This window comes from Diplodia corticola (genome assembly GCF_001883845.1).
Source record: "Diplodia corticola strain CBS 112549 chromosome Unknown scaffold36, whole genome shotgun sequence".
In the NCBI taxonomy this organism is placed as follows: Eukaryota; Fungi; Ascomycota; class Dothideomycetes; order Botryosphaeriales; family Botryosphaeriaceae; genus Diplodia; species Diplodia corticola.
In genome coordinates this window covers 149404-169725 of record NW_017971515.1, presented here as the reverse complement: position 1 = coordinate 169725, position 20322 = coordinate 149404, and the positions used below count along the sequence as shown (strand labels likewise).

General features: G+C 59.2%; 5 protein-coding genes across 5 annotated transcripts; 4 read left to right on the top strand and 1 right to left on the bottom strand.

The window, feature by feature from the left end:
• Positions 1-4991: 4991 nt before the first annotated feature.
• On the top strand, positions 4992-6000 carry BKCO1_3600052 (uncharacterized protein; the record flags this gene model as incomplete). Its single annotated transcript, XM_020274922.1, has 2 exons — positions 4992-5523; positions 5600-6000. The coding sequence occupies 2 exons, from the start codon at positions 4992-4994 to the stop codon at positions 5998-6000; spliced, it is 933 nt and encodes a 310-aa protein (XP_020128997.1).
• A 568-nt stretch (positions 6001-6568) lies between these two features.
• On the top strand, positions 6569-11064 carry BKCO1_3600051 (pou class transcription factor 2; the record flags this gene model as incomplete). The annotated part of the gene is made up of 3 exons (XM_020274921.1): positions 6569-6668; positions 6729-6871; positions 6925-11064. 3 exons carry the CDS (start codon positions 6569-6571, stop codon positions 11062-11064), a joined length of 4383 nt encoding a protein of 1460 aa, XP_020128994.1.
• Positions 11065-11555: 491 nt separating this feature from the next.
• On the bottom strand, positions 11556-12095 carry BKCO1_3600050 (small nuclear ribonucleoprotein; the record flags this gene model as incomplete). The annotated part of the gene is made up of 6 exons (XM_020274920.1): positions 11556-11594; positions 11648-11711; positions 11777-11804; positions 11861-11899; positions 11955-12011; positions 12071-12095. The coding sequence occupies 6 exons, from the start codon at positions 12093-12095 to the stop codon at positions 11556-11558; spliced, it is 252 nt and encodes an 83-aa protein (XP_020128995.1).
• Positions 12096-12289: 194 nt separating this feature from the next.
• On the top strand, positions 12290-17417 carry BKCO1_3600049 (3-5 exonuclease helicase; the record flags this gene model as incomplete). Its single annotated transcript, XM_020274918.1, has 3 exons — positions 12290-12366; positions 12425-15363; positions 15427-17417. 3 exons carry the CDS (start codon positions 12290-12292, stop codon positions 17415-17417), a joined length of 5007 nt encoding a protein of 1668 aa, XP_020129054.1.
• A 969-nt stretch (positions 17418-18386) lies between these two features.
• BKCO1_3600048 (aat family amino acid transporter) lies at positions 18387-20212 on the top strand (the record flags this gene model as incomplete). The annotated part of the gene is made up of 3 exons (XM_020274917.1): positions 18387-18548; positions 18626-19726; positions 19790-20212. 3 exons carry the CDS (start codon positions 18387-18389, stop codon positions 20210-20212), a joined length of 1686 nt encoding a protein of 561 aa, XP_020129053.1.
• Between the last annotated feature and the right edge of the window lie 110 nt (positions 20213-20322).

Below are 20322 nucleotides of genomic sequence, written 5' to 3'. Positions count from 1 at the left end.
CTTTCGGCTGTGTGCCGAAGTAGGGACCAAATTATATTCGGGCCTCGGCAGCCATATTATTGAGATATATCGCTATCACGACACTCCTCGTCTCATCAACATGCTACGGAAGCGTTCTTACGGCGCTTTGCGGGGCCGACACTGGTCTTGAATTTTAGGAGCATCATTTATCGTTCGGCGCATTATTGGGATGGCCTCCGTCCCCCCAGGCTCCTTGCGGACAGCCAGCGAAGGTCATCCCCGGGAGAAAACGTTATTTTAGTTACTTAAAGAGGCCATCAATTTGGCTTCTTTCGAATTGCAGAATCAACCAGGTACATTTGTGGTTCTTTTGGATTGGCTTAGGTCTTTCTCTTTCCTGTCCCTTTTCGCGTCCTCGCGATATGATAGGGTCAAGTAATCAGATTCATCTATTCCATGAACAGAATGACCACAACGAAGTCCCGCGCAACGGGGGCTTCACAGGCTTGGCGAATGCTGGGACTGGTCCAAGGACAAGACCAGGAAATACCAGTCCCGGCGATGCCAAGTCGCAACGTCAAGCTTGAGTGTGACGAGGGGCTGCTATGTGCAGGTTCCAAAAGCGGACTGGAGATGATAAGCCGTTGCGCTGCTGTAAACTGTCAGGGGGGAGGTCAAAAGAAACGCCATCCGGAAAGTGGATGAGGCACCGTGCTGCAAGACGATTAGCACTGGTGCTACCCGAACAAGAACCCCCCTTTTTTGACAGCAAAGGTTTGCAAGCGGTGGGTCAGCTTACACTCTTTAGCCTTCTCTTGGAGTCCTTGCCTGCATGCTTCACAAGTTTTTTTTGCGAGGTTCAGCTCTGGCTCCCTTGCTTTGAAGCGTGTGACACTGCAGGCCGTGGCTCGCCCTTTGGCCTCCATACTCGTTTTACTTTTTTTTCTGTTTTTGTTTTTCTTTTTGTTTTTCTTTTTCTTCACCTTCACGGGGAAGCGGACTTTGGCACCGTCAGATGGCAACGTCGATTCGACTGACCACCTGCCGATTTTCCCTGGCATGTCGGTTCACCACTGAAACCTCATCCTGGCGTCCGACCACAGTATTTCTGGCCCCTTACCAGGCCGATTCACCGGTCACCGAGACCGATCCTGATACGATGGCCATGCGACCAGGGTAGTGTGCGCTGGACTTCTTCGGCTCTGTGGCGAGTGGCGAGAGCAAACACTGCAAAGAAACAACCGATCGATCTGGAAAGAGTGGACGAGGAAGAAGCAAAGTCATCACCACCCTGACGGTGGTCTCCGTCTCATTCGTTCGGACCGTGTTCATGATTGAGCTACATCACACACCATCATGAATGACGTAAGTTCCCCTTCCGTCGTGATACGGGGGCGGACATCGATCGCTCCGTATCGACCAGCCTACCTACGGAACTTTTTGTCTTGGTTTGTCTGCTTTCTCGGCAAATGGCCATGTGCCGGGGTGCGTGGGCTTGCGAACGGACGCCGCCGCCGCCGCAGGTAGCGAGGTGCGCCATCCGCTCACCGACCGACCGTTGACGCTAAGGGTCCACCACGTCCGCCACGCTGCGCCATAGCCCGCGCCGTCGCCTTGTCAAATCCTCACGTACTACCGCTCGGACCCGCCACCGCCGCCACCAACGCCGCCATCGCTCGCTTCTCGCCGCTTCGTTTCGTCTCTCTTGCCTGCCTGGCGACTTCCGAACCGACCCTCCCCTAATTGGTACAATGAGCGCTCACGCTAGATACTACCCATTTCTCTCTCTGTCCCGCTCTCCCGCTCTCCCGCTCTCTGTGCCCTCCTTGGACGCCGCGCGGCAGTTTCCCGGCTCCGGTACGCTAGAGTGTCAGGTAGCGAGCGAGCCAGCGGGCGAACCGGATTCCAGTTTGGCTGTGGCGACGCCGCTGTTGGTGTGGACGGACGGAGAGTTCTCCGTGGTGGAGATGGTATATGGCGGAGGCAAGGGGATTTGGCTGGTAGGAGGGTTGGAGGTTGTGGCTGGTGCGTCACGGTTTCGCGGGTGGGCGTGCCCTGAAAACTGAAAAGCACGAACAAAGAGGGAAGAGTGTGGAGAGAGAACGGCAGTGGGTTTGTGGAAGAGCGAGGGTTAGGAGCTTGGCCAGCTCTGAGCGCGTGGAGAGGACCGTTCAGTTTCTTGTTTCCTAATTTTTTTTCCTATTCTTGTTCTTATTTTCTTATTTTCTTCTTCTTCTTCTTTCTCCTTGAAAGCTAGAAAAGCAACAATTTGGGAGTGATGGGCGAGAAGACCGCTTGGTGTCCATGACATCGTTGTCAACCCCCGTATTCTTTACTTACTTTTATCTAATTCACCGTCTCCGCGTTCTTTTTCGTCGCACGATTTGCTCGATATAATCGGCGGCATTTTTGGCAGGGAAACCAGGTACTGCTGCGTTTTGTTAGCTGCTCGTCTGCTATTTGTTGGTGGTTGTGGCCTGGGGCAGAAAAGAGAAAAAAGGTCCATAAAAGAAAGAACACCACACAGCTTCTTGCCCCCTCCCTTTGCTCGCACATTTCAAGCCAGCGCTTTCACCCAGGTATCGTAGAGCCACCGGGGGCAGTTTGGCGTGTGATTCGATTTTTGTCTTGGGTTTCCCTTCCGGCTTTCTCTGGCAACGGCTGCCTTTTTGTTGGTGGTTATTGTGGCATAGCGCGTTGTACGTGGTAGGATACTCTCACGCGGCTTCCAGGCGTATAAGAGCCGTGAGTATATAGCTAAGGCTTAGGCTCATCGAGCAGCTCAGTCGATCTACTTAGAAAAGATGCATCTGTAACTTTTCGTCGGTCAAGCATTGCATCCGTTGTCATCTCTGACATTTTTCTTTGCGAGTACTTTTGCTAATAGCAGAGAACCCCCAAAGCGGGAAAATGATAGGCAGGGCGAATTACCTCTTGCTTCGGCGGCCCCGCCCCCGGGGAGCCAGGAGGGAATGCCGTTGGCCAGGAATATGAGGCGGCAAACTGCGCGCCAATGCAGGGGGAGAGAAAGAGAAGTCCAGCCAAAAGGACATGGCACATGCGTGCGCGGATAAGCACGCATGCATTGCATTGCAGTAGCGCCGATGCGGCTTCGTCACCCCATCGTTCCCCGCTTCGGCTCGCCGGTCTGGAAACCTTTTTTTTTTTTTTTTTGCTTTGCTTTGCCTTCTGTGCTTCTTCCGGTGTGTGTACACTTACGCGTAAACGTGCGTGGATATGGTAGGTAGTATGGCAGGGGAAAGGGGCCGGCTGGGGTGGGCCGCAAAAGGTAGGGCTCATCCTTCACGGCGCTGCTCGGGATATTGGAGGACGCTATGAGGGGAAGTGCGGTGTGGAATTCTGCTGGCGGCCTGGATGCGTCTTCTCACATCTGCATCTTCGATGACGGAAAACCGGCAGGCGATCGGGAGAGGGCCATGCGTCTTCCGGGTCCTGGAAGCGGGCTTGTCTGGTGCCATGATGAGAGTGAGGAGGTGATCGGAGATCGAGTCCGCCTCCGCCAGAACAGCTGCACATGTAAGGTGCGAGCTGGTCGGGGAGCAACAACGGGCGATCCCAGGCGCGTTGGCGGGCAGGCAAAGCAACAGCGGTGGTAAATCAGACGAGTGCATTGAATACCGTGTATCCGTAGCACCGCACATCAGGCCATTCTTGCCTTTGCTGCATTCCACGTGCTGGGATTGTGTGTGGTTCCCCGAGGGCCAGACATCGGATTCGAGATGTCGATGCCACCTACAACCGTCTGCTGTTCCCGATGCCGGTCGGGCGACCGTGTCTAGGCTGCGGCGCTGGAGCAACCCGGAAGGCGCATCGTCCATGCACACATCCGCTTGGGAAGGAAGCACAAAGGTTGATGAGGCTGCCGCTGCACCATTGGGCGCCGATCGGAATCCCAGGCGGCGTGCTGCTGCTGCTGCTCGCTTGCCACTTGCCAGCGGCTGTCGTGCTACCGCTGGCTGTCGCTCACCAGCCCACTGCCACCTGCCCACTTCGATGCCCTTCGAGCGGGCTTAAGGAAGGCGGGCGGGCGCTGGCCACCCCGCGGCCGCAGCGACACGCAGGGCCGCAGCACGAGACCACGAGACGGCACCGTTGAGCTCTCGATGTCCGAGATTTCTCAGTCAATCATCGTGCAGCCCTGCCTGCCCTGCCTGCCCTGCCTGCCCTGCCTGCCCTGCCTGCCCTGTCTGCGCACACGCGCGCCCGCCGCTCAGCTCTCGCCACAACACCACTGCTGCCATGTCGCTGCCCACGATGCGCTCGGGGGGCGAATCGAGCCACGGCTGACACAGTCACAGCTGCACTTGCCTATTCCTGCACTCGGTGACGGGGGCGCTTCCCTTGCTGCGCTGCTGCTCGCCGACGCACCAGGCGACCCGCAAATGCGCATAGCAACTCGTACGATCGTTACTTATCCGCCGTGGGCACTGGGCAGAGAAGCGGGAAGGAGCTGGCGTGGGCCCGGGCACTTTGGCGATGCGCAGCGGGGATGGCTGGCCTTGTGGCCTCACCTCAAGCGTGGGGCTCTGCATGGCGGCTGTGCGCGTAGGTTGCTTCGAATGCCTCGATGCCTGACTGCCTGACTGCCTGGCGAGCTTGCCGGATGACAGGTGACAGGTGACAGCCTGGCCGCCAGCTCGTGCCTACCACGCAACTCTCTCTCTCCATGGTTGCTGCTGCTCTTCGGAGTACCCACACGGGCAGTACCTGAGGTAGCTCTCGCAATGACGCCATTTCTCTCCGCGGATGCTGCCGGTGCATGCTCCTCCCCTCACCGAGCGGTCGCTGCTCCGTTTGATGGGATCGACGCTGGCTTGTCCAGGCCTAGCTACCGCACCCGCGCCTGTTGCAGCTTCTCAGCTCTCAACGACATCGTCAATAAAAATCGTCACAGCGGCGCAGCTTTTGCCCTCTCACCACCGTATTGACTACCTCACAGTTCTTACACTTGAAGTCACATTCTTCGTGCGTCATCAAACCCACAATCTTTACCCACGATATTACGAACAATGTCGGATCCCAGTGCAGCCGACCCTGGACCCGATCAGAACGCTCCAATTCCCCCCCAAGGCCGCTTCCTGGTTTCCTTGCGCCGTCTCATACATACGGATCTGCCGCCTCACGACTTCATTGAGGGCGGGTCGGTTGTCGATCTGCGCTCCTTCTTGCAACTGGCGCTGCGCGAGGCCATCACGTTCGTCGACAACATCCCGCAAACATTCCGGAACCATAAAATCTACGACAAAAGGCGACCACTTCCCAATGTCTATTGTCGATTGCACACTATCAAGCACGATGTCAAGAAAAAGTCGTTAAAAGAGTCGTGGTTTGCCCGCGAGATGGTCCATCCGAACAGGCGCGAGAACGGGATGGCGCATATCGATGAGTTCGATACTTTGCTCAGGCAGCAGCATTCGAAGAATGAAGTGTCCTATGCCAAGTCGGTTGTCGCCGCGAATGAGGTACTGAGTTGGGACGACGATATTGCTGCGATTGCGACCGGGGACAGCCTCGGCGAGTACCGGGAAGTCAGCATGCGCAGTGAGTTCCACGTGCTACAGAGTGGCTTGTTTTCTTGCTGTCCTTACGCGGTTGGCTAACGAGCAGCGTCCCGCAGTCTACGAGATGGTCCACACCAGCAGGACTCTGCTCGTAGAGAACCGCGTTTTCCCCGTTCTCGTCATCACTGCGAAGACTCCTCCGAACGGGTTCGTCGTGGTTCAGATTCCGCTCGACCTGAAAGGTAGGGTTCTCGGCGACAGGTTACTGTTCGTCTCAGGTCGGAACAAGCGCGTGGGACCCACGAACATGACAAGAAGAAAGTGTATCCAAGGCAAGTATGTGTCCGTTGAGCGGGTCACAGTGCAGGACGAGGATGTCAGGTGGGAAATGGCTACGGCGGGCGGTGCGCAAGGCTGGCTGCACGTGGATTTACAGAAACTGTTTACCCCTCCTTCCATCGCGAAAGATGTGTGGAGATTCTTGAGGTGGGTGCAAAGTGGGAGGAGCAGTTCATGAGACATGGGATTCGGTTGCATTCTTTGATTCAAGATACCACTGACCGTCTGGCTGGAGGGCCTGGGCGTCTCACTGTTTTTTCTTTCTTTTTTTTAGCCATGCACGAATGGACCAATGCACACGTTTGATTGATGTGCAGCCAGGGTGACAGTCAAGCTCACGGCACAGTGGACCCTGATCGACGTCTTGTCTCGATTCTTGCATTGGAGTCGGGCCCTCGATTCGGCTTCTGCCGCCCTTGACTCGTGCTCCCAACCGCCTCATCAGCTCGATGCCACATGCTGGATGGATTGCTGGCTGCCTGGCACCTGGCTGCGCGCGCGTGCCGATCGCGCGGAGCTAACCGGCTTGCGCCTCTTGGCTGCACTTCAGCCTCACATCCTCACATGGTCCATCCACCTGAGCAACCCGCCCGCCTCTCCGCTTTCCCCCCATCGCATGTCCTTGTGCAGGCCGGCGCCGCCCCCTCGCGCTCGCCTCGCTGCATCTCCGTTGCTTTGCCCGTCTCTCGCGGCCCCGAGGCTGCAGCCCTCGCCGACTCCTCCATGCCCCGCACAACAGCCAAGACATGCCGAGCGAACGCGTGCAACACGCCTACGGGCTTATCCAGAAGACCCTCCAGCAGTCCGGCATCGTACACGGCACGTCAAAGCAGCACCAAGGAAGCCGTAAGCTGCTCGAGCGCCAGATGCAGTCCGTGTTGCGTGCCTCCTAACAAGATGCGACAGCCCACAACCCGTATGGCTACTCGACTGTCTCACAGCAGACTTCGTGGCAGCAGGCCGGGCCGCCGCCGCCGCCGCCTCCGTCAGGGTACGGCCAAGGCGCATATGGATCGACGCCGGGAGGGTCGCTTGCTTCACCTGCGCCAGTACTGCTACCTCTATGCCGTTGCCTACAGGCTCGTTTTACTGACATTCGTAGCCCGTCATGACACCCGCCCAGACCATGTACAGCAGCCCACCTATCCCACCACCATACGGGCCCTTGAATCAACAGTCGTGGGCGCCGACCCCCCAAAGCAACGCCAATACAAGTTCCTATCCATCCGCACATGTTCCCGCCCAAGGCTACTTCCCGCCTCCGCCCCCACTTCCCCCCAAGCCCCAAGACTACAACGTCCCTCCGCCGCCTCTTCCGCCTCGTCCTGGAACCCAAGGCCCTCCGCCAGATCACTCCTCGGCATGGGCGCAACCACCAGTCCAAACATTCCAAGCCACGCCCACTTTTCAGAATGCTCCACCAACTGCCCACCCCATCTACCGCAAGTACGGCCATGTCATGCAGGACGCTGCTGGGACACCCACGCACGCATTCCCACCCCCCAGCGCGCCGCAGCACCATCCCCCAACAGCGCAGTCTCCTCTCCAACAGGCGTGGCAACACTCTGTACCAGGAAGCTACCAGAATACACAGCAACAGACGTGGCAGGCACCGGCTGCGTATCACCCAACCCCGGTCTCTCCTATGCAGCATAGTCAACAGCCATACACTATCCCGCAGACTCCCGTCAACCAGCCATACTCCCAACCGCCCCAAGTGTTCCAGTCCCCAGCCCCGCAGACCCCTCTGAGTGTACCGTCCGTCAGCCCTCCCCCGTACAATTGGACCCAGCCACCGCCTGCGCAAGCCGGGCCTATACCTTCAGATCACTTTCAGCGCAACGAGGGCTCAACAACGCCCCAACCGTATTTCCCGAGACCGCCTTCCGTGGGAAATAACAAACCGTACAACCCACCAGTTTCACCTCCCGCGCCTGCCGTTTCGCCGCTAGACGGCCGCCAGGGATCGATTGCTTCGCATCCAGGGATGCGTGACCGCCACGATACAGTCTCAAGCATCTCGACAGCACCCACGCACGAGCGCCAGGATACCTTTTCCACAGTTTCGGCGTTTGAAGAGAGGCCGGTGACTCCAAAAGCCGCGCCTCAGGCTGGAGCTGCTGGTGATATTGGTGATCAGCGGATCCAAAACACCAGTGCTGCTGTAAACCCAGCGGGTGGGACGTCCGCGTCGGCACTCGGGTTTGGAGGGCCCGGGGGCTGGGAGTACTATGCTGCCCCGGGAGAAGAAGATGAAGAAGAAGATGATGATGGAGCAACTGTGGGTCAGAGCAAGGCAGGAGCACAACCGAATATGGGTGAGCAGGACCCCGTGTCGCCGGTGGAGCTACCAAGTGACCCGGCACCCTTTGCGATGAGGCCATCGGTTGCAGAGGGAGAAAAGAGCGGCGGTGGAGAGGAGGACAATATCTTCGAGTTGCCCGCGGACTTCGTGATGGAATCGAATGCCAAGCCAGAGAGTACTGCGGATCAGGACGCAACCGTTGTTCTACCAAAACCTAGCACACGATATAATAGAATCCCACGGCCTCAGGACCTCATCCCGGACCTTGGACCCTGGTATGCCAGCTCTCTTGAGCGCTACATCTCGATGTTGAAGGCTGAAGCGTACGCTTCTTCAGACGAGCAGAGAGCAGCTGCATTCATGGAATTTGTGGCTACCGAGTCGAAGCAAAGAGGCATTCCCTACTACACCCAACCTCCAGGCAACGACGAACAGCAATCTGGGAATAACGGAGAACGTAGGCCGAAATTGCCCTTGGAAATCCCACCGTCGAGCACGGCGGCTGAAGTGGAGATCCAATATAGCCCAGGCGGTCGGCCGGTGCTGCGGCCCAAACCAACAGATGGCCAGGACAAAGCGGATGGAGGGAAGACACCAGTGCCTGGTGAAAGTCAACAACAAGCCTATAAGCCTTTTCGACAAGACCAACCCACTGTCGACAGCGAGGGATCCAGCCAACCGGCTGTACCCAACCGCACCAATTTACCCAACGACCAGACCGGCTCTACCATCACCACAAACCAGCAGCGTCAGTACAAGCCCTACACTCCTGGCACCCCCACCGTCGAGACCGCCATCCGTAGGGACAGCTTCCCGCGCAGAGACAGCCTCCCACGCAGAGAAAGCTTCCCGCAGCGCGCGTCGGTGTCTTCGCCGATCAGGCAGGAGCACACCGAGACGTTCTTCCCGGCGCCTCTTGCGCTGCACGCGAAGGGGAGGGACAGGGCCGCTTCCAGCTCCACGCCACAGGCTCCATCATCACCACCTACCGAAGATACGTCCTCGACGCCCGCCACTCCGCTCCCCTACCCAACGACGCCCTCTCACACCCCGCCGCCGCCGCAGCTTCCACCGCTTGGCACGAAACCACCACCACCCTCCAGCCTCACGCCCGCTCCACTAGCCCCCGCATCGTCACCGCCATCATCTAGGAAGACCGTGCCAACGGCCGGCGCCGGCGGCGGTGGCGCGGCGGCGCGCCTCAAAGCGCTGCTCGCGCCCTCCCCGGCCACGACGACGACGACGACGACGACGACGACGACGATGACCGCCACTGCAACCTCCCGCATCGAAACCATCCTCACCTCCCTCCCCTCCCTTCCCGCCACAAAATCCCACATCGCCGCTCTCGCCGCCTCCTTCTCCTCCCCCTCATCCACCTCGCCCAGGCAACAAGCCCGCACCCTCCACGCGTCCCTCTCCCGCGAGCGCGGCCAGCAACAAGTCCTCAACGACATGGCCTTCGAAGCGCACGAGATCACGTATCCGCAGCTCATGGACCGCGACGACGCGCTCAAGCGGGAGGACGCTGAGACGGTTGCGGCGGAAGCGAAGGGATTGATCGAGAGGTGCGGAAGGGAGTATAGGAAGTGGGAGGGGAGTGTGTTTGCGGGGGTGTATGGCAGGGTGAGAGAGGAGGTGGGGAGGGGCGTGGAGGGGCTGGCGGTCGTGGAGGACGTGGGAGGTGGGGCGGTGGAGGCGTTAGAGGGTGGTGGTAGTAGCCTTGGTGGAGGGCCGGGGAGCCGAGAGGCAGTTGGTGCGGGTGCGGGTGCGGGTGCGGGTGCGGCGGGGCTTGTCAAGATCAATGCGAGAACGGGGGAGGTCGTGACGGTTGATGGGCTGGCGGCAACACCCCCGCCCGCCACTGCTGCTGGCACCACGTCCTCCGCCGCCGGCGGTGGAGGAGGAGGAGGGAGGACACAACCGCCCACCGTGGCCCAAACCCTCGCCGCGCTGACAACCCTCGCCACGTCCGCCCGTGCCCTGCTCACTCTCCACGCATACATCTCCGCCCGCCACGCCCTCCTCGCCACCGCCGTCGCCGACCGGGACGCGCGCTACGCGGCGGCCGAAACGGCGCCGCTCGAGTTCCTCGTCGCGTTCGACGACTGCGAGAATCCGCACCCGGAGAATCGGAAGAACAATAAAGAAAAGAAGAAGAAGAAGGAGGAGGAGGGCGGTAGTAGCGGTGATAGCGAAGGAAACAACAACAGTAACAATAACGGTGAGGGGAAGCAGAGCGAGGGAGGCAGCAACGACGACAACGACAACGACAACGACAACGACGCCCGCAACAAGCTGTCCCACCTCCGCAAACACTTCACCGCCGCGCGGCTCGCCGCGGCCGCGCGGGCGGCGGCCGAGGAGGAGGTGAGGGCGAGGCAGACGTGGCAGCGCGTCGAGGGGTGGATGGCGGCGGGACTGGCGGCGGCGGGCAAGGCGATCGAGGGAGTGGCGGCGGCGGCGCGGATGGTCGGCGGCGGTGCTGACGAGGCGGGCGTCGGTGTCGGCGGGCTGCTGGATCGCGCCGAGGCGACCGTCGGGGAGTTGGCGGCGCGCGCCGAGGCGTTGGTGCGGTGCTTTTATGAGGCGGAGGTTGTGCTTAACGAGGCCGAGTTTGCGGTCAGTGTCGAGGAGGCGCGGATGGCCGTGTTTGAGAAGGTGGTCGCGGCGAGGGGAGGGGGAGGGGGTGGGGATGGGGATGGGCTTGCTGGGTGGGAAGGGTGGGTGAGGGAGGCCGGGGCTGTGGTTGGGAAGTTGGAGGAGGAGAGGAGGAAGGAGGATGGCGTGTTGAAGGAAGAGCTGGAGTCGAGGTTGCAGGGAATCGATGCGGAGCAGAAGGCGAAGGCGATGGAGGTGGTGAGGAGGGTGAGGAAGAGGGTGGTTGGCAGGGAGGAGTTTGGGGACGAGGATCGGATTGTGGGGTGGGTGTCGTGATCAGATCGAGGCTGCCGGGCATATAAAGGTCCAAGGATTTCGCAGGGTTGGAAGAAGTAGGTGATAAGCCGGGGTTTGCCCGGGTTGATGACTTAACGACTTTTTTTCTTCTTGAAACTCATTGGAAGTCGAGAAGGCTTTGGAGCAACCAGCGCGAGGAGGTACAGAACACACGTAATAAGATAGAGAGCATAGTGTGGATGCATATGTAAGAGCGCATGGAATCATCATCTGAACGAACGCCCCCGTGTGCGAGGGGACAAGTCTGATAACGTCACGCCAGGTTAAACCGATGCTGTGGCCGTGAATTCTCATTCCATTCTGTCTACTTGGTGGCTTAGAGATGCTCAAGTGCCGAGACAAACATAAGCCCGGCACATGCGATGTGGCAGCGAAGACAGGTGGCGCAGCCGGCTGTTCGCCGACAGGACAATGGATCCCATTGTCCTTCTCGGGTGGTGAGTCGCGTGGGGTCATGGCCAGGCAGTCAATCATGCGGCGCCGGTAGGGCCTTCGCCTCCCGGGATCAGCTGTGGGAGGTCAGCAAGGCGGGCACAGGTCGGAGGCGGGGCGGGCGTGTCACCATGCAGATGTTGTTGCCGTTGAGCAGGATCTTGGAGAGCTTGGCCTGGTTGCCCTGGTAGTCGCTGTCATGGCCGGGCGGCGTCAGCACGTGAGCGACGGCTTGGGACAGCACCGGGGGGTGGCATACAACTCGGTGACGTCCTCGAGGACCATGTCTGGGCACGACGTCAGCTACGGGGCGGCGGGCGGGCACGGCTGCGGGAATACGTACTGACGTAGTCGTCGAAGCCGAGAAGGGTGCCGCTGAACTCTGGGGGAGGCTTAGTCAGGCAGGCCGTGGCACGAAGTGGAGGAGAATCGACTACCCTTGTCGCCCTTCATGACGACCCAGATCTTGGAGCCGACGCACTTGTCGATCAGCTCTGGCGGACAGATTAGCGGAGGCGGCTCGGGCGGGCGGGCGGGCGGGCGGGCGACCCACCCAGAGGGAGGAGTTGAGAGGCCATGGCTGCGGAGGTTGGTGCTGTCAGTGGTGGTGGAGCGGGTCGAGGTTGATGCGAGGGTTGGTGGCCGGCGGCTCGGCACGCGAAAAAGCGAGCTGGTTGTCCGTCGTCCGTCGTCCGTCGCCGCACCGCACAAAACATCGACACACTGTGACACTCCTCTCTCGCGTGCTGCCTCGCTGCGGCCATGGGATGCAATGACTCTCTCGCGCGCCATTGGCCGAGCACCGTGTTCTGCCGCTTCCACCGTCGCGCGTAGCTCGTCGCGCCTCTCGTATGTCGCTGCCGCTCCTCCAACGCCCCAGTCGCCCGCGCTGACAGCCCGTCACCAGCCTCTCGCACGCTCGCCACTTTCGGTCGACCCCGTCCTCGCTCTTCAATGATTTCGGCGACGTCGAGAAGCTCATGCGCAATGTCCACCGCCAAAAAACGGAAGCCACCCGGCCGGAGCCGCCGGAGCCGCCGGAGCGGTCCGAGGCGCTGGTCGCCGCGGTGGAGCAAACTCGTAGTAGGCTAGAGAAAGCTCATAGGGAGCGGAGATGGCTACGGGCACGCAAGGATTTGGCGGAGAAGATCGAGGTGGCGGGAGCCGCGTCGCAGGTTCTGCGAGAGGCGTACACGCACCTAAAGCAAGAGCATCGCATAAATGCGCAGAGCAGTTCAAACATTAGGCCCTTCACCGAAAGATATGACAGCCTGGTCAAGGCTATCCGCGTCCTGCGCTCAGAGATTCACGCATTCGAGCAAGACCGTGTCGAGCAAGAGCGTCGCATAGATGCGCAGAGCAGTTCAAACATTAGGCCCTTCACCGAAAGATATGACAGCCTGGTCAAGGCTATCCGCGTCCTGCGCTCAGAGATTCACGCATTCGAGCAAGACCGTGTCGAGCAAGAGCGTCGCATAGATGCGCAGAGCAGTTCAAACATTAGGCCATTCACCGAAAGATATGACAGCCTGGTCAAGAATATCCGCGTCCTGTGCTCAGAGATCCACGCAGTCGAGGAAGACCGTGTCGCCAAACTCCAAGCCGTGCTTGGACACATAACGACGCTGAAGGCAGACTTGAGGAGCATGTTTGCCGCTTGGTCGAAAGCCTGCGAGAAAATGGTTGATCGATTGGACGTGGCGCGACGGCAACTGGAATACGATCTCGAGAAAATCAAGCTAGACAGCCAGACAGCCAGGGATGCCCTTCTAGAACGTGCCCAAATCAGGGAGACAGCTGAAAGCTTGAAGGCATTCACGAGAAGCGTCAAGCAGACGTTTTCGGAAAGTTGGCTCGCTATGGACCTTGTAACGGCGGTGCTCAAGGCTCGCTACAAGCGCTCAATGTTGCTTCTAAACAATGTACGAGAGGACAGTTCTGACCTCCGAACCGGACTAGACACCACCAGAGACCCGAAACTCCGTCAGCTCCTATTCTCCACCGATGATATGTACCGCCAAATAATCCCAGATATCGACCATCTCTGCTGTAAGCCAAGAGAGGCCTCCCTGATGTCGTGGAGACAAAGATCGAGAAGATTCCTTGATGTCAAAGATGGAACCGAGGAGGCCATACACGATTGGGAGCAGTGGCGCTACGACAAGGTGTACAAGCAAATCAATCCCACAGCGCAGCGTCTCATCGATGGTTTTGGAGAGTTTGCCTCAGCAACCGCAGCTTTAAACCACGACTTCAAAGACTTGTACCAAGAGCGGAAGTTTGGCCCTGTTGCGTCTCTGTACCGGACCTGTCGGATTCTTACCATAACAATGAACGCTCTCAACCAATATCTCTACCAAGACATGGTCAGTCTTCGCGTGAGACATGAGATAAAGAGTTCCCTCGAGGATGGCGATCTCATTACCTTACGGAAGTTCCGCATCTTGGACGTCGTTATACGTACGAGTCGAGAGATTACCAAATTTTCACACCCCAGCAGGGAAATTGCATCCTATTACGACGAAATACGCCGTAGAACCATCACGGCTGGCGGCAATGAGCCATGGCATCTCCGGCAGGCCATCGTCGACAAGGCAAGGAGCTACCATCAAACATGGTCCACGGTCCGCGACACGGAGCTCAAAGACGTCACGCAAACAGTAGACAACGTCTGCAAAGCGCTCAAAGAGACATCCGACACCTCCGACCTCGACCACCTCGTGAACTACGCCAAAGAGCGCTTGGTCGAGGCGTACGAGGAGAGATCGTTTTTCGATGAAGGAAAAGCGATGAATTCATACTTCAGTCCTTCCATTATGTGGATCTTCATGCGTTCATGGCCTGAAAAGTTTCTCGAAGCTGGTATGGCTTTGTTTGAGCGACAGGTAAACAAAACGGAGGAAGAGCTTGAAAACGCCGCCTCAGATGACATACAGGATTTGTGGAGCGATCTTCGATCAGCCCGCGAAGGTTGGGAAATGGCAAAGAAGCTCGCGGAGGAAAGAAGGCAAGAGCAGTGCAGCCTGCTGAAGCTAGCGGGTGTTGATCAGGAGCCGCGCTACTACCTGGATACGACTCTGGCTACGCAAGAGGCGACGGAGGAGAGAAGCAAGCACGCCTATTTCTCGCACAAACTCTACCGCGCAAACCCGGCCAAGGATGATGAAGAGCACGTGCTCCTCCGACTGCCTCCCAAGTTACTATATCACACGAGCAATGTAACACATGCTGAAGTTCTCAAGGGGTTCAGGGGAAAGTCTGTCGGGTTCGATCTCAGGTGGAATCCAGGAGCCCGGTCTGAGGATGGACCCAAAGCCAACACTTCGCTCTTGATGATCGCCACGGACTCGACCATTCATCTCATCCACCTCGCACTACAGTCGGATCTGCCACCGCTGCTCTTGCACGAGGTGAGGGTGCTGCTGGAGTCCAGAGACGTGGTCAAGGCGACTGTCGACGCCGAGGAGAAATGCGCTCGTTTGCGGGAGTTCCTGGACGTCAACCCCCAGGGTTTCGTCGACTTGGAAGATTTGCACTACCGTGTTCAGAAGATCAAGACTGGGAGAGACGTACGCCGCTCCCCATTGGCTCTTCAAAGGCTGACCTCTGAATATCTGGGCTATGGATTGCACCCAAAGGCAATCGATAGAACATTCGATCCAACGCTACGGCTTCGGCAAGCAGAGAAAGAAGCCATGGGATCAAGTGTGTATGCTTGCTTTGCGCTGTGGAACACTATGAACAGGGAACACAGGACGATATGGGAAAGGCAGCAGGTCTCCTCGGAAGCTCCCGCACCACAGCTTGCGCTATCAGAAGAAGACGAGGATTATTTCGGCAAGTCAAGTCCCAGGAAGAAAACTTTGGCTGCTTGACGGCGAGCAATCAGTGTCTAACATAGCTTTACAGAGTCGGAGAGGCCCGGACCAGCCGTCCTGGCCGCAGCCAAAGCATGGGTCGATGGCTTCCTGGCCAAATCTGGGAAAGAAGACGTCAACTCCTCGGACGGGGACTCGCGTCGCCGACGGCTACTCTCCTATTGCTTGTGGCACTACGGTGGTTACGACGTCTCAGCCATGGCCCAAGCTGTTTCGCCGACAATGGTCAACATGCTCCTGGAAGCGATCCATCGGGAAACGGTGCCGTACGACGAAACCCGGGCCTCGGAATTGCTGCAATGGCTGCCCGACGGAGTAGCGTCTGCCCAGTACCCAGAAATAAGCCGGGCCGTCCGCTTCAGTAACCGCAAGCCGGCACAGGCGCCACGGAGAAGCCGGCTTCTTCGGGATCGATCTGCTTTCCGTGAGGCTTGGAGATGGGCGGCAGAGTTCCGGGAGTCCAGTAGTGACGATGGGATCGGCGACTCGACTGGCCTTGGCGACGACGAGGGGTCGCTCCTCCAACAGCTTTGCATGTACCGGATGTATCATCATCACCTCATGGAGGTCTCGGAGGTGATAACGAGCATACCTGGCGGGATCCTACCGCCACAGATGGCGAAGCTAGTCCTCTCCATAATCTCGAGGGAGAGGTTGCCTTACCGTGAAAATGATGTTAAAAAACTCCTGGTAGAAGTGCATCGCAACGACTTTGGAGATTTCAGAAGAACAATACTCCTCAAGCAAGAGAGGGATGCTGTGGTGAAGATATCGAAAAAGGAGAGAAGCAAGCAGGCACGGGAGGTGGTAGAAAAGCGAGCGATAAAGCAACTACAACAAAGGCGCAAGCGGACTAGAGAGGCACACAAATGGGCCAGGTCTGGATTGGACAAATACTCCGGGAGGCTGAAGCAGAGATACTATGGCGTGCGGTTTTATCATCGGTTGTGGCATCACTACGGCGTCTCGATGCATGATCTTCACACCAAGTACACAGACCCAAAGTGGCCGGGCAGCGTTGCACTTTACCTCGCCAACGCAATCAAGATCTTCGGCATGCCGCCGGGAGACGAGGAGCAGATGGCCGAGTTGCGAGGGATGTTGGAGGAAGACGAGCACCTGTCGAAGACGATGGATATCTTGCCTTCCTCGGCCAGCGCCATAGAGGACAAGTCGGCTGAATCCGTAAACGGCGACGTCAAGAAACATCGACCGGCGGCAGAGAAATGGGCGGTGCTGCAGATGTGGAGGGTGGACCCGGGGGTTGACGTGTGGCTGCGCGAGATGTTCCTGAAGGAACACGGGCGGCAGCACACCAGGCTCACGTACTACCGGCTATGGCACCGCCATAGATGCTCTGTCGCCGCTCTGCAAGAGGAGTACTTCCCCGGTGCGGTGGCCCCGATGATGAAGAGGAAGACAATGGTCGACATCGCGGAGGGGATTATGGAGGTGTTGACGACGGTTAGGTCGCTGCGCGCATCTGATGGAGATGTTCGGGATTTGCTAGCGATGCTGCCCGAGGAGATGCAGCAGCGCTATCAGCAATGGCCTGCGAAAGGAGCGGACCTCAACGCCTCGGTCAGTGACAATGGTGGCCAGGTGGAAGCGTCGACAATGAGGAGCATCAAGTCCAAGTCCGGTGATGATGGACGGCCGACAAGGACGGCGGGGAGAGAGGGGAGAGGGGGGTGGATGTCGACGATTACAGACGGAGTCAGGTCGATGCTTGGTCTGATGGAGAAAGAAAAGAAGCCGACGTCCAAGACGGCGGGGAGAGAGAGGCCGCCGCTCAGGTTGACAAAGAGCGGGAAGCCGGCATTTGGGTCGACGAAGAGAGAAAAGGCGGCGTTCAGGAGGGTGGAGAGCGAAAAGGCTACGTCCAGGTCAGGGTCCAAAGCGAAAAGGAAGACGGCAAAGGCGAATCGAAACTCCGAGGGCAAAGCGAAGAGGGCAGAGGACGCGACAGCAGTGCTGCTGATGTCGTTTATGGACCAGAAGAAGAACGACGGGGGGGCTTAAAGAAAATAGATTATTGAGGGCAGCAGGCGTTGTGGTGCTAAAACGGACACGAATCAGGCGCACGCCAAGGCCGGCATGGCATGTGGATCAGGCTTTCGGCGGACGCACAGCATGACTCGACACAGCCCCGGACAGCTTCCCCATAGCCATGTTTGGGCAGAGACAGGCACCGCCCGGCAGTGGACGCGGTGACGGGGGTCGGCAGCGTCGGGGCTGGCGCACGGCGGACCAGAAAGGCAGGCTTCCAGACGGCAGTGCGTCAGAAAGTGCGGCGGGCGCCACCAGTCTGCGCTACGCAATTAGCCACGCCGGGCGTAAGAGTCTGGGCTGGGCTGGGCGCGCAGCGGGCGGAGGCATGGTGGAGGCATGGGCGAGGCAGGGCGGAGGCAGGGCGCAAGGCGGACGCAGAGGCAGAGGCAGGGACGCGGCGGCAGGCGGCAGGCTCCAACAAGGCTGCATCCGCATCGGCATCCACGGTGTGGGATCCAACGGGGGACGGCGGGCGTGGGCGGCGGGCGTGGGCGGCGGGCGTGGGCAGCGGGCGGGCTAACCGCTAACTGCGTCTGCGCCTTATCTCGTCCCTGACGTCGGAGCCCATCTCGTTCCCTCGTTTCTTATCAGCCACCAGCTCCGCCAACCAGCCCGGGGCTCGCACCACGCCGCAACGCCTCTGCCCCGGCACCCTGCCCTGCCGACTCGCCCCCGCCGACCCAGACATGCCGCGCCAGCCAATTGCCGCCCTGCCTGCGGCTCAGTACGAGCCTCGATCGCGAACCGGGCCTAGGGAGCCAAGGCATCAGGCAAGCCGGCTGCGAGCTGCAAGCTCCTCCGCCATGTGCGCCCCGGCCAAGCCCAGCTCGCGAATCTACCTACATAAACCCCGGCCGCGCGCCTCCAGCGAGGCCGCCGAGCCCAGTGTCTCTCCTCTCCCTTCTCTCCTCCCTCCTTGAACCCGTCCGAGCCGCCACCATGGGAAAAGACGTCGAGGCCATTGACGAGAAGGGCACCGCCAGCGACCTGCCCGTCTATGAGGGCAGCGTCCACCGCGCCAGCCGGAGGGGCTCTGCCGGTCTCGCCACGGACGTCCTGGCCGGCGAAGTCTTCGAGGGCCATGCCCCGTCGACCCAGAGAGTAAGTCCATGCCCCATGCCCCATGCCCCATGCCCCATCCCCCGCTGCTGCCGAGCGCCTGCTAACTGCCGGCACAGGGCCTCAAGTCGCGGCATGCGCAGATGATCGCCCTGGGCGGCACCATTGGCACCGGTCTCTTCGTCGGCTCCGGCCAGACGCTTGCCCGGGGCGGGCCCGCCTTCATCCTGGGCTGCTTCTGCCTCATGTCTTTCCTCGTCTTCTGCGTCGTCACCGCCATTGTCGAAATCGCCACTTGGCTGCCCACCCCGGGCAGTTCGATGAACCTCTTCGGCTACCGCTATGTCTCGCGCTCCATGGGCTTCGCTCTCGGCTGGCTCTACTTCTACTCGCTCGGCATCCTGGTGCCCTACGAGATCACCGCCGCCTCCATCGTCATCGAGTACTGGAACACCCCGGTCAACATTGGTGTCTGGATTACCGTCATGCTCGTCGTCATCGTCGCCCTGAACGCCCTCCCCGTCCGCTTCTACGGCGAGACCGAGTTCTGGTTCGCCAGCACCAAGGTCATTATGATGCTGGGTCTGCTCTTCGTCTCCGTCATCCTGTTCTTTGGCGGCGGCCCGTCGCACGACCGCCTCGGATTCCGCTATTGGGAACACCCGGGTGCCGCCAACACGTACCTGGCGTCAGGCAATACTGGCCGCTTCATCGCCTTGATCTCGACCTTGGTGCTCTCCGCCTTTCCCTTTGTCTTCGCCCCTGAGCTGCTCGTCGTGACGGGTGGCGAGATGCAAAACCCGCGCCGCAACCTGCCAACTGCCGGACGCCGCTACATTTACCGTTTGATCTTCTTCTACATTGGCTGTGTCTTGTGCATTGGTGTCATCGTCCCCAGCAACGACGAGACGTTGACCAACGGTGGCTCGGGCGCCGGCTCTTCACCCTTCGTCATTGGCATGAAGCGGAACGGCATCAAGGGCCTCGACTCGGTCGTCAACGCCGGCATTCTGATCTCTGCATGGTCATCCGGAAACTCGTTCTTGTACCTCTCCTCGCGCTCTCTGTACGCCATGGCACTCCAAGGCTCCGCCCCGCGCTGGTTCGGCGCTTGCACCAAGTCCGGCGTACCCTACCGCGCCGTTGGAGCGAGCAGTCTTTTCTGCGCCCTCGCCTATCTGAACGTTGGCAGTTCCGCGTCGGTTGTTTTCAACTGGTTTGTATGTACACGTCGAATACCCCCTCTGGTCTCACAGCCCATATGACTAACCGCATCACCACAGGTTAACCTTACCAACACCTCGGGCTTCATTTCCTGGGTCTGCTGCGGCATCGTCTACCTCCGCTTCCGCGACGCTTGCAAAGTCCAAGGCATCGAGTCTCAGCTCCCATACCGCTCGTGGGTCCAGCCGTACGGCACTTACTTGTCCATGACGGCCTTCACCTTCCTTTGCCTGGTCAACGGCTTCGACGTCTTCTGGCCCGAGAACTGGAGTGCCTCATCTTTCCTGACCGCCTACATCGGACTCCCCATCTTCCTGTGCATTTACTTTGGCCACAGGTTCTGCCACATGAAGGAGCCATGGGCGTACGCGCCTGGGGATGTGGACTTGCACACGGGGTTGGACCATGTCCTTGCCGAGGAGACGCCACCAAAGGTGGCGAAGAATAAGTGGGTGGCGCCGTTGAAGATGCTATGGGAGTAGGTCAGAGAGAGGGAGAGAAAAGGAAATGAGTAAGAGATTTGCAACGCATCATGTAATATATAGAGAAAACACTAGACTTTTACCCCCATGACGAATTCCCAGCTCACCCC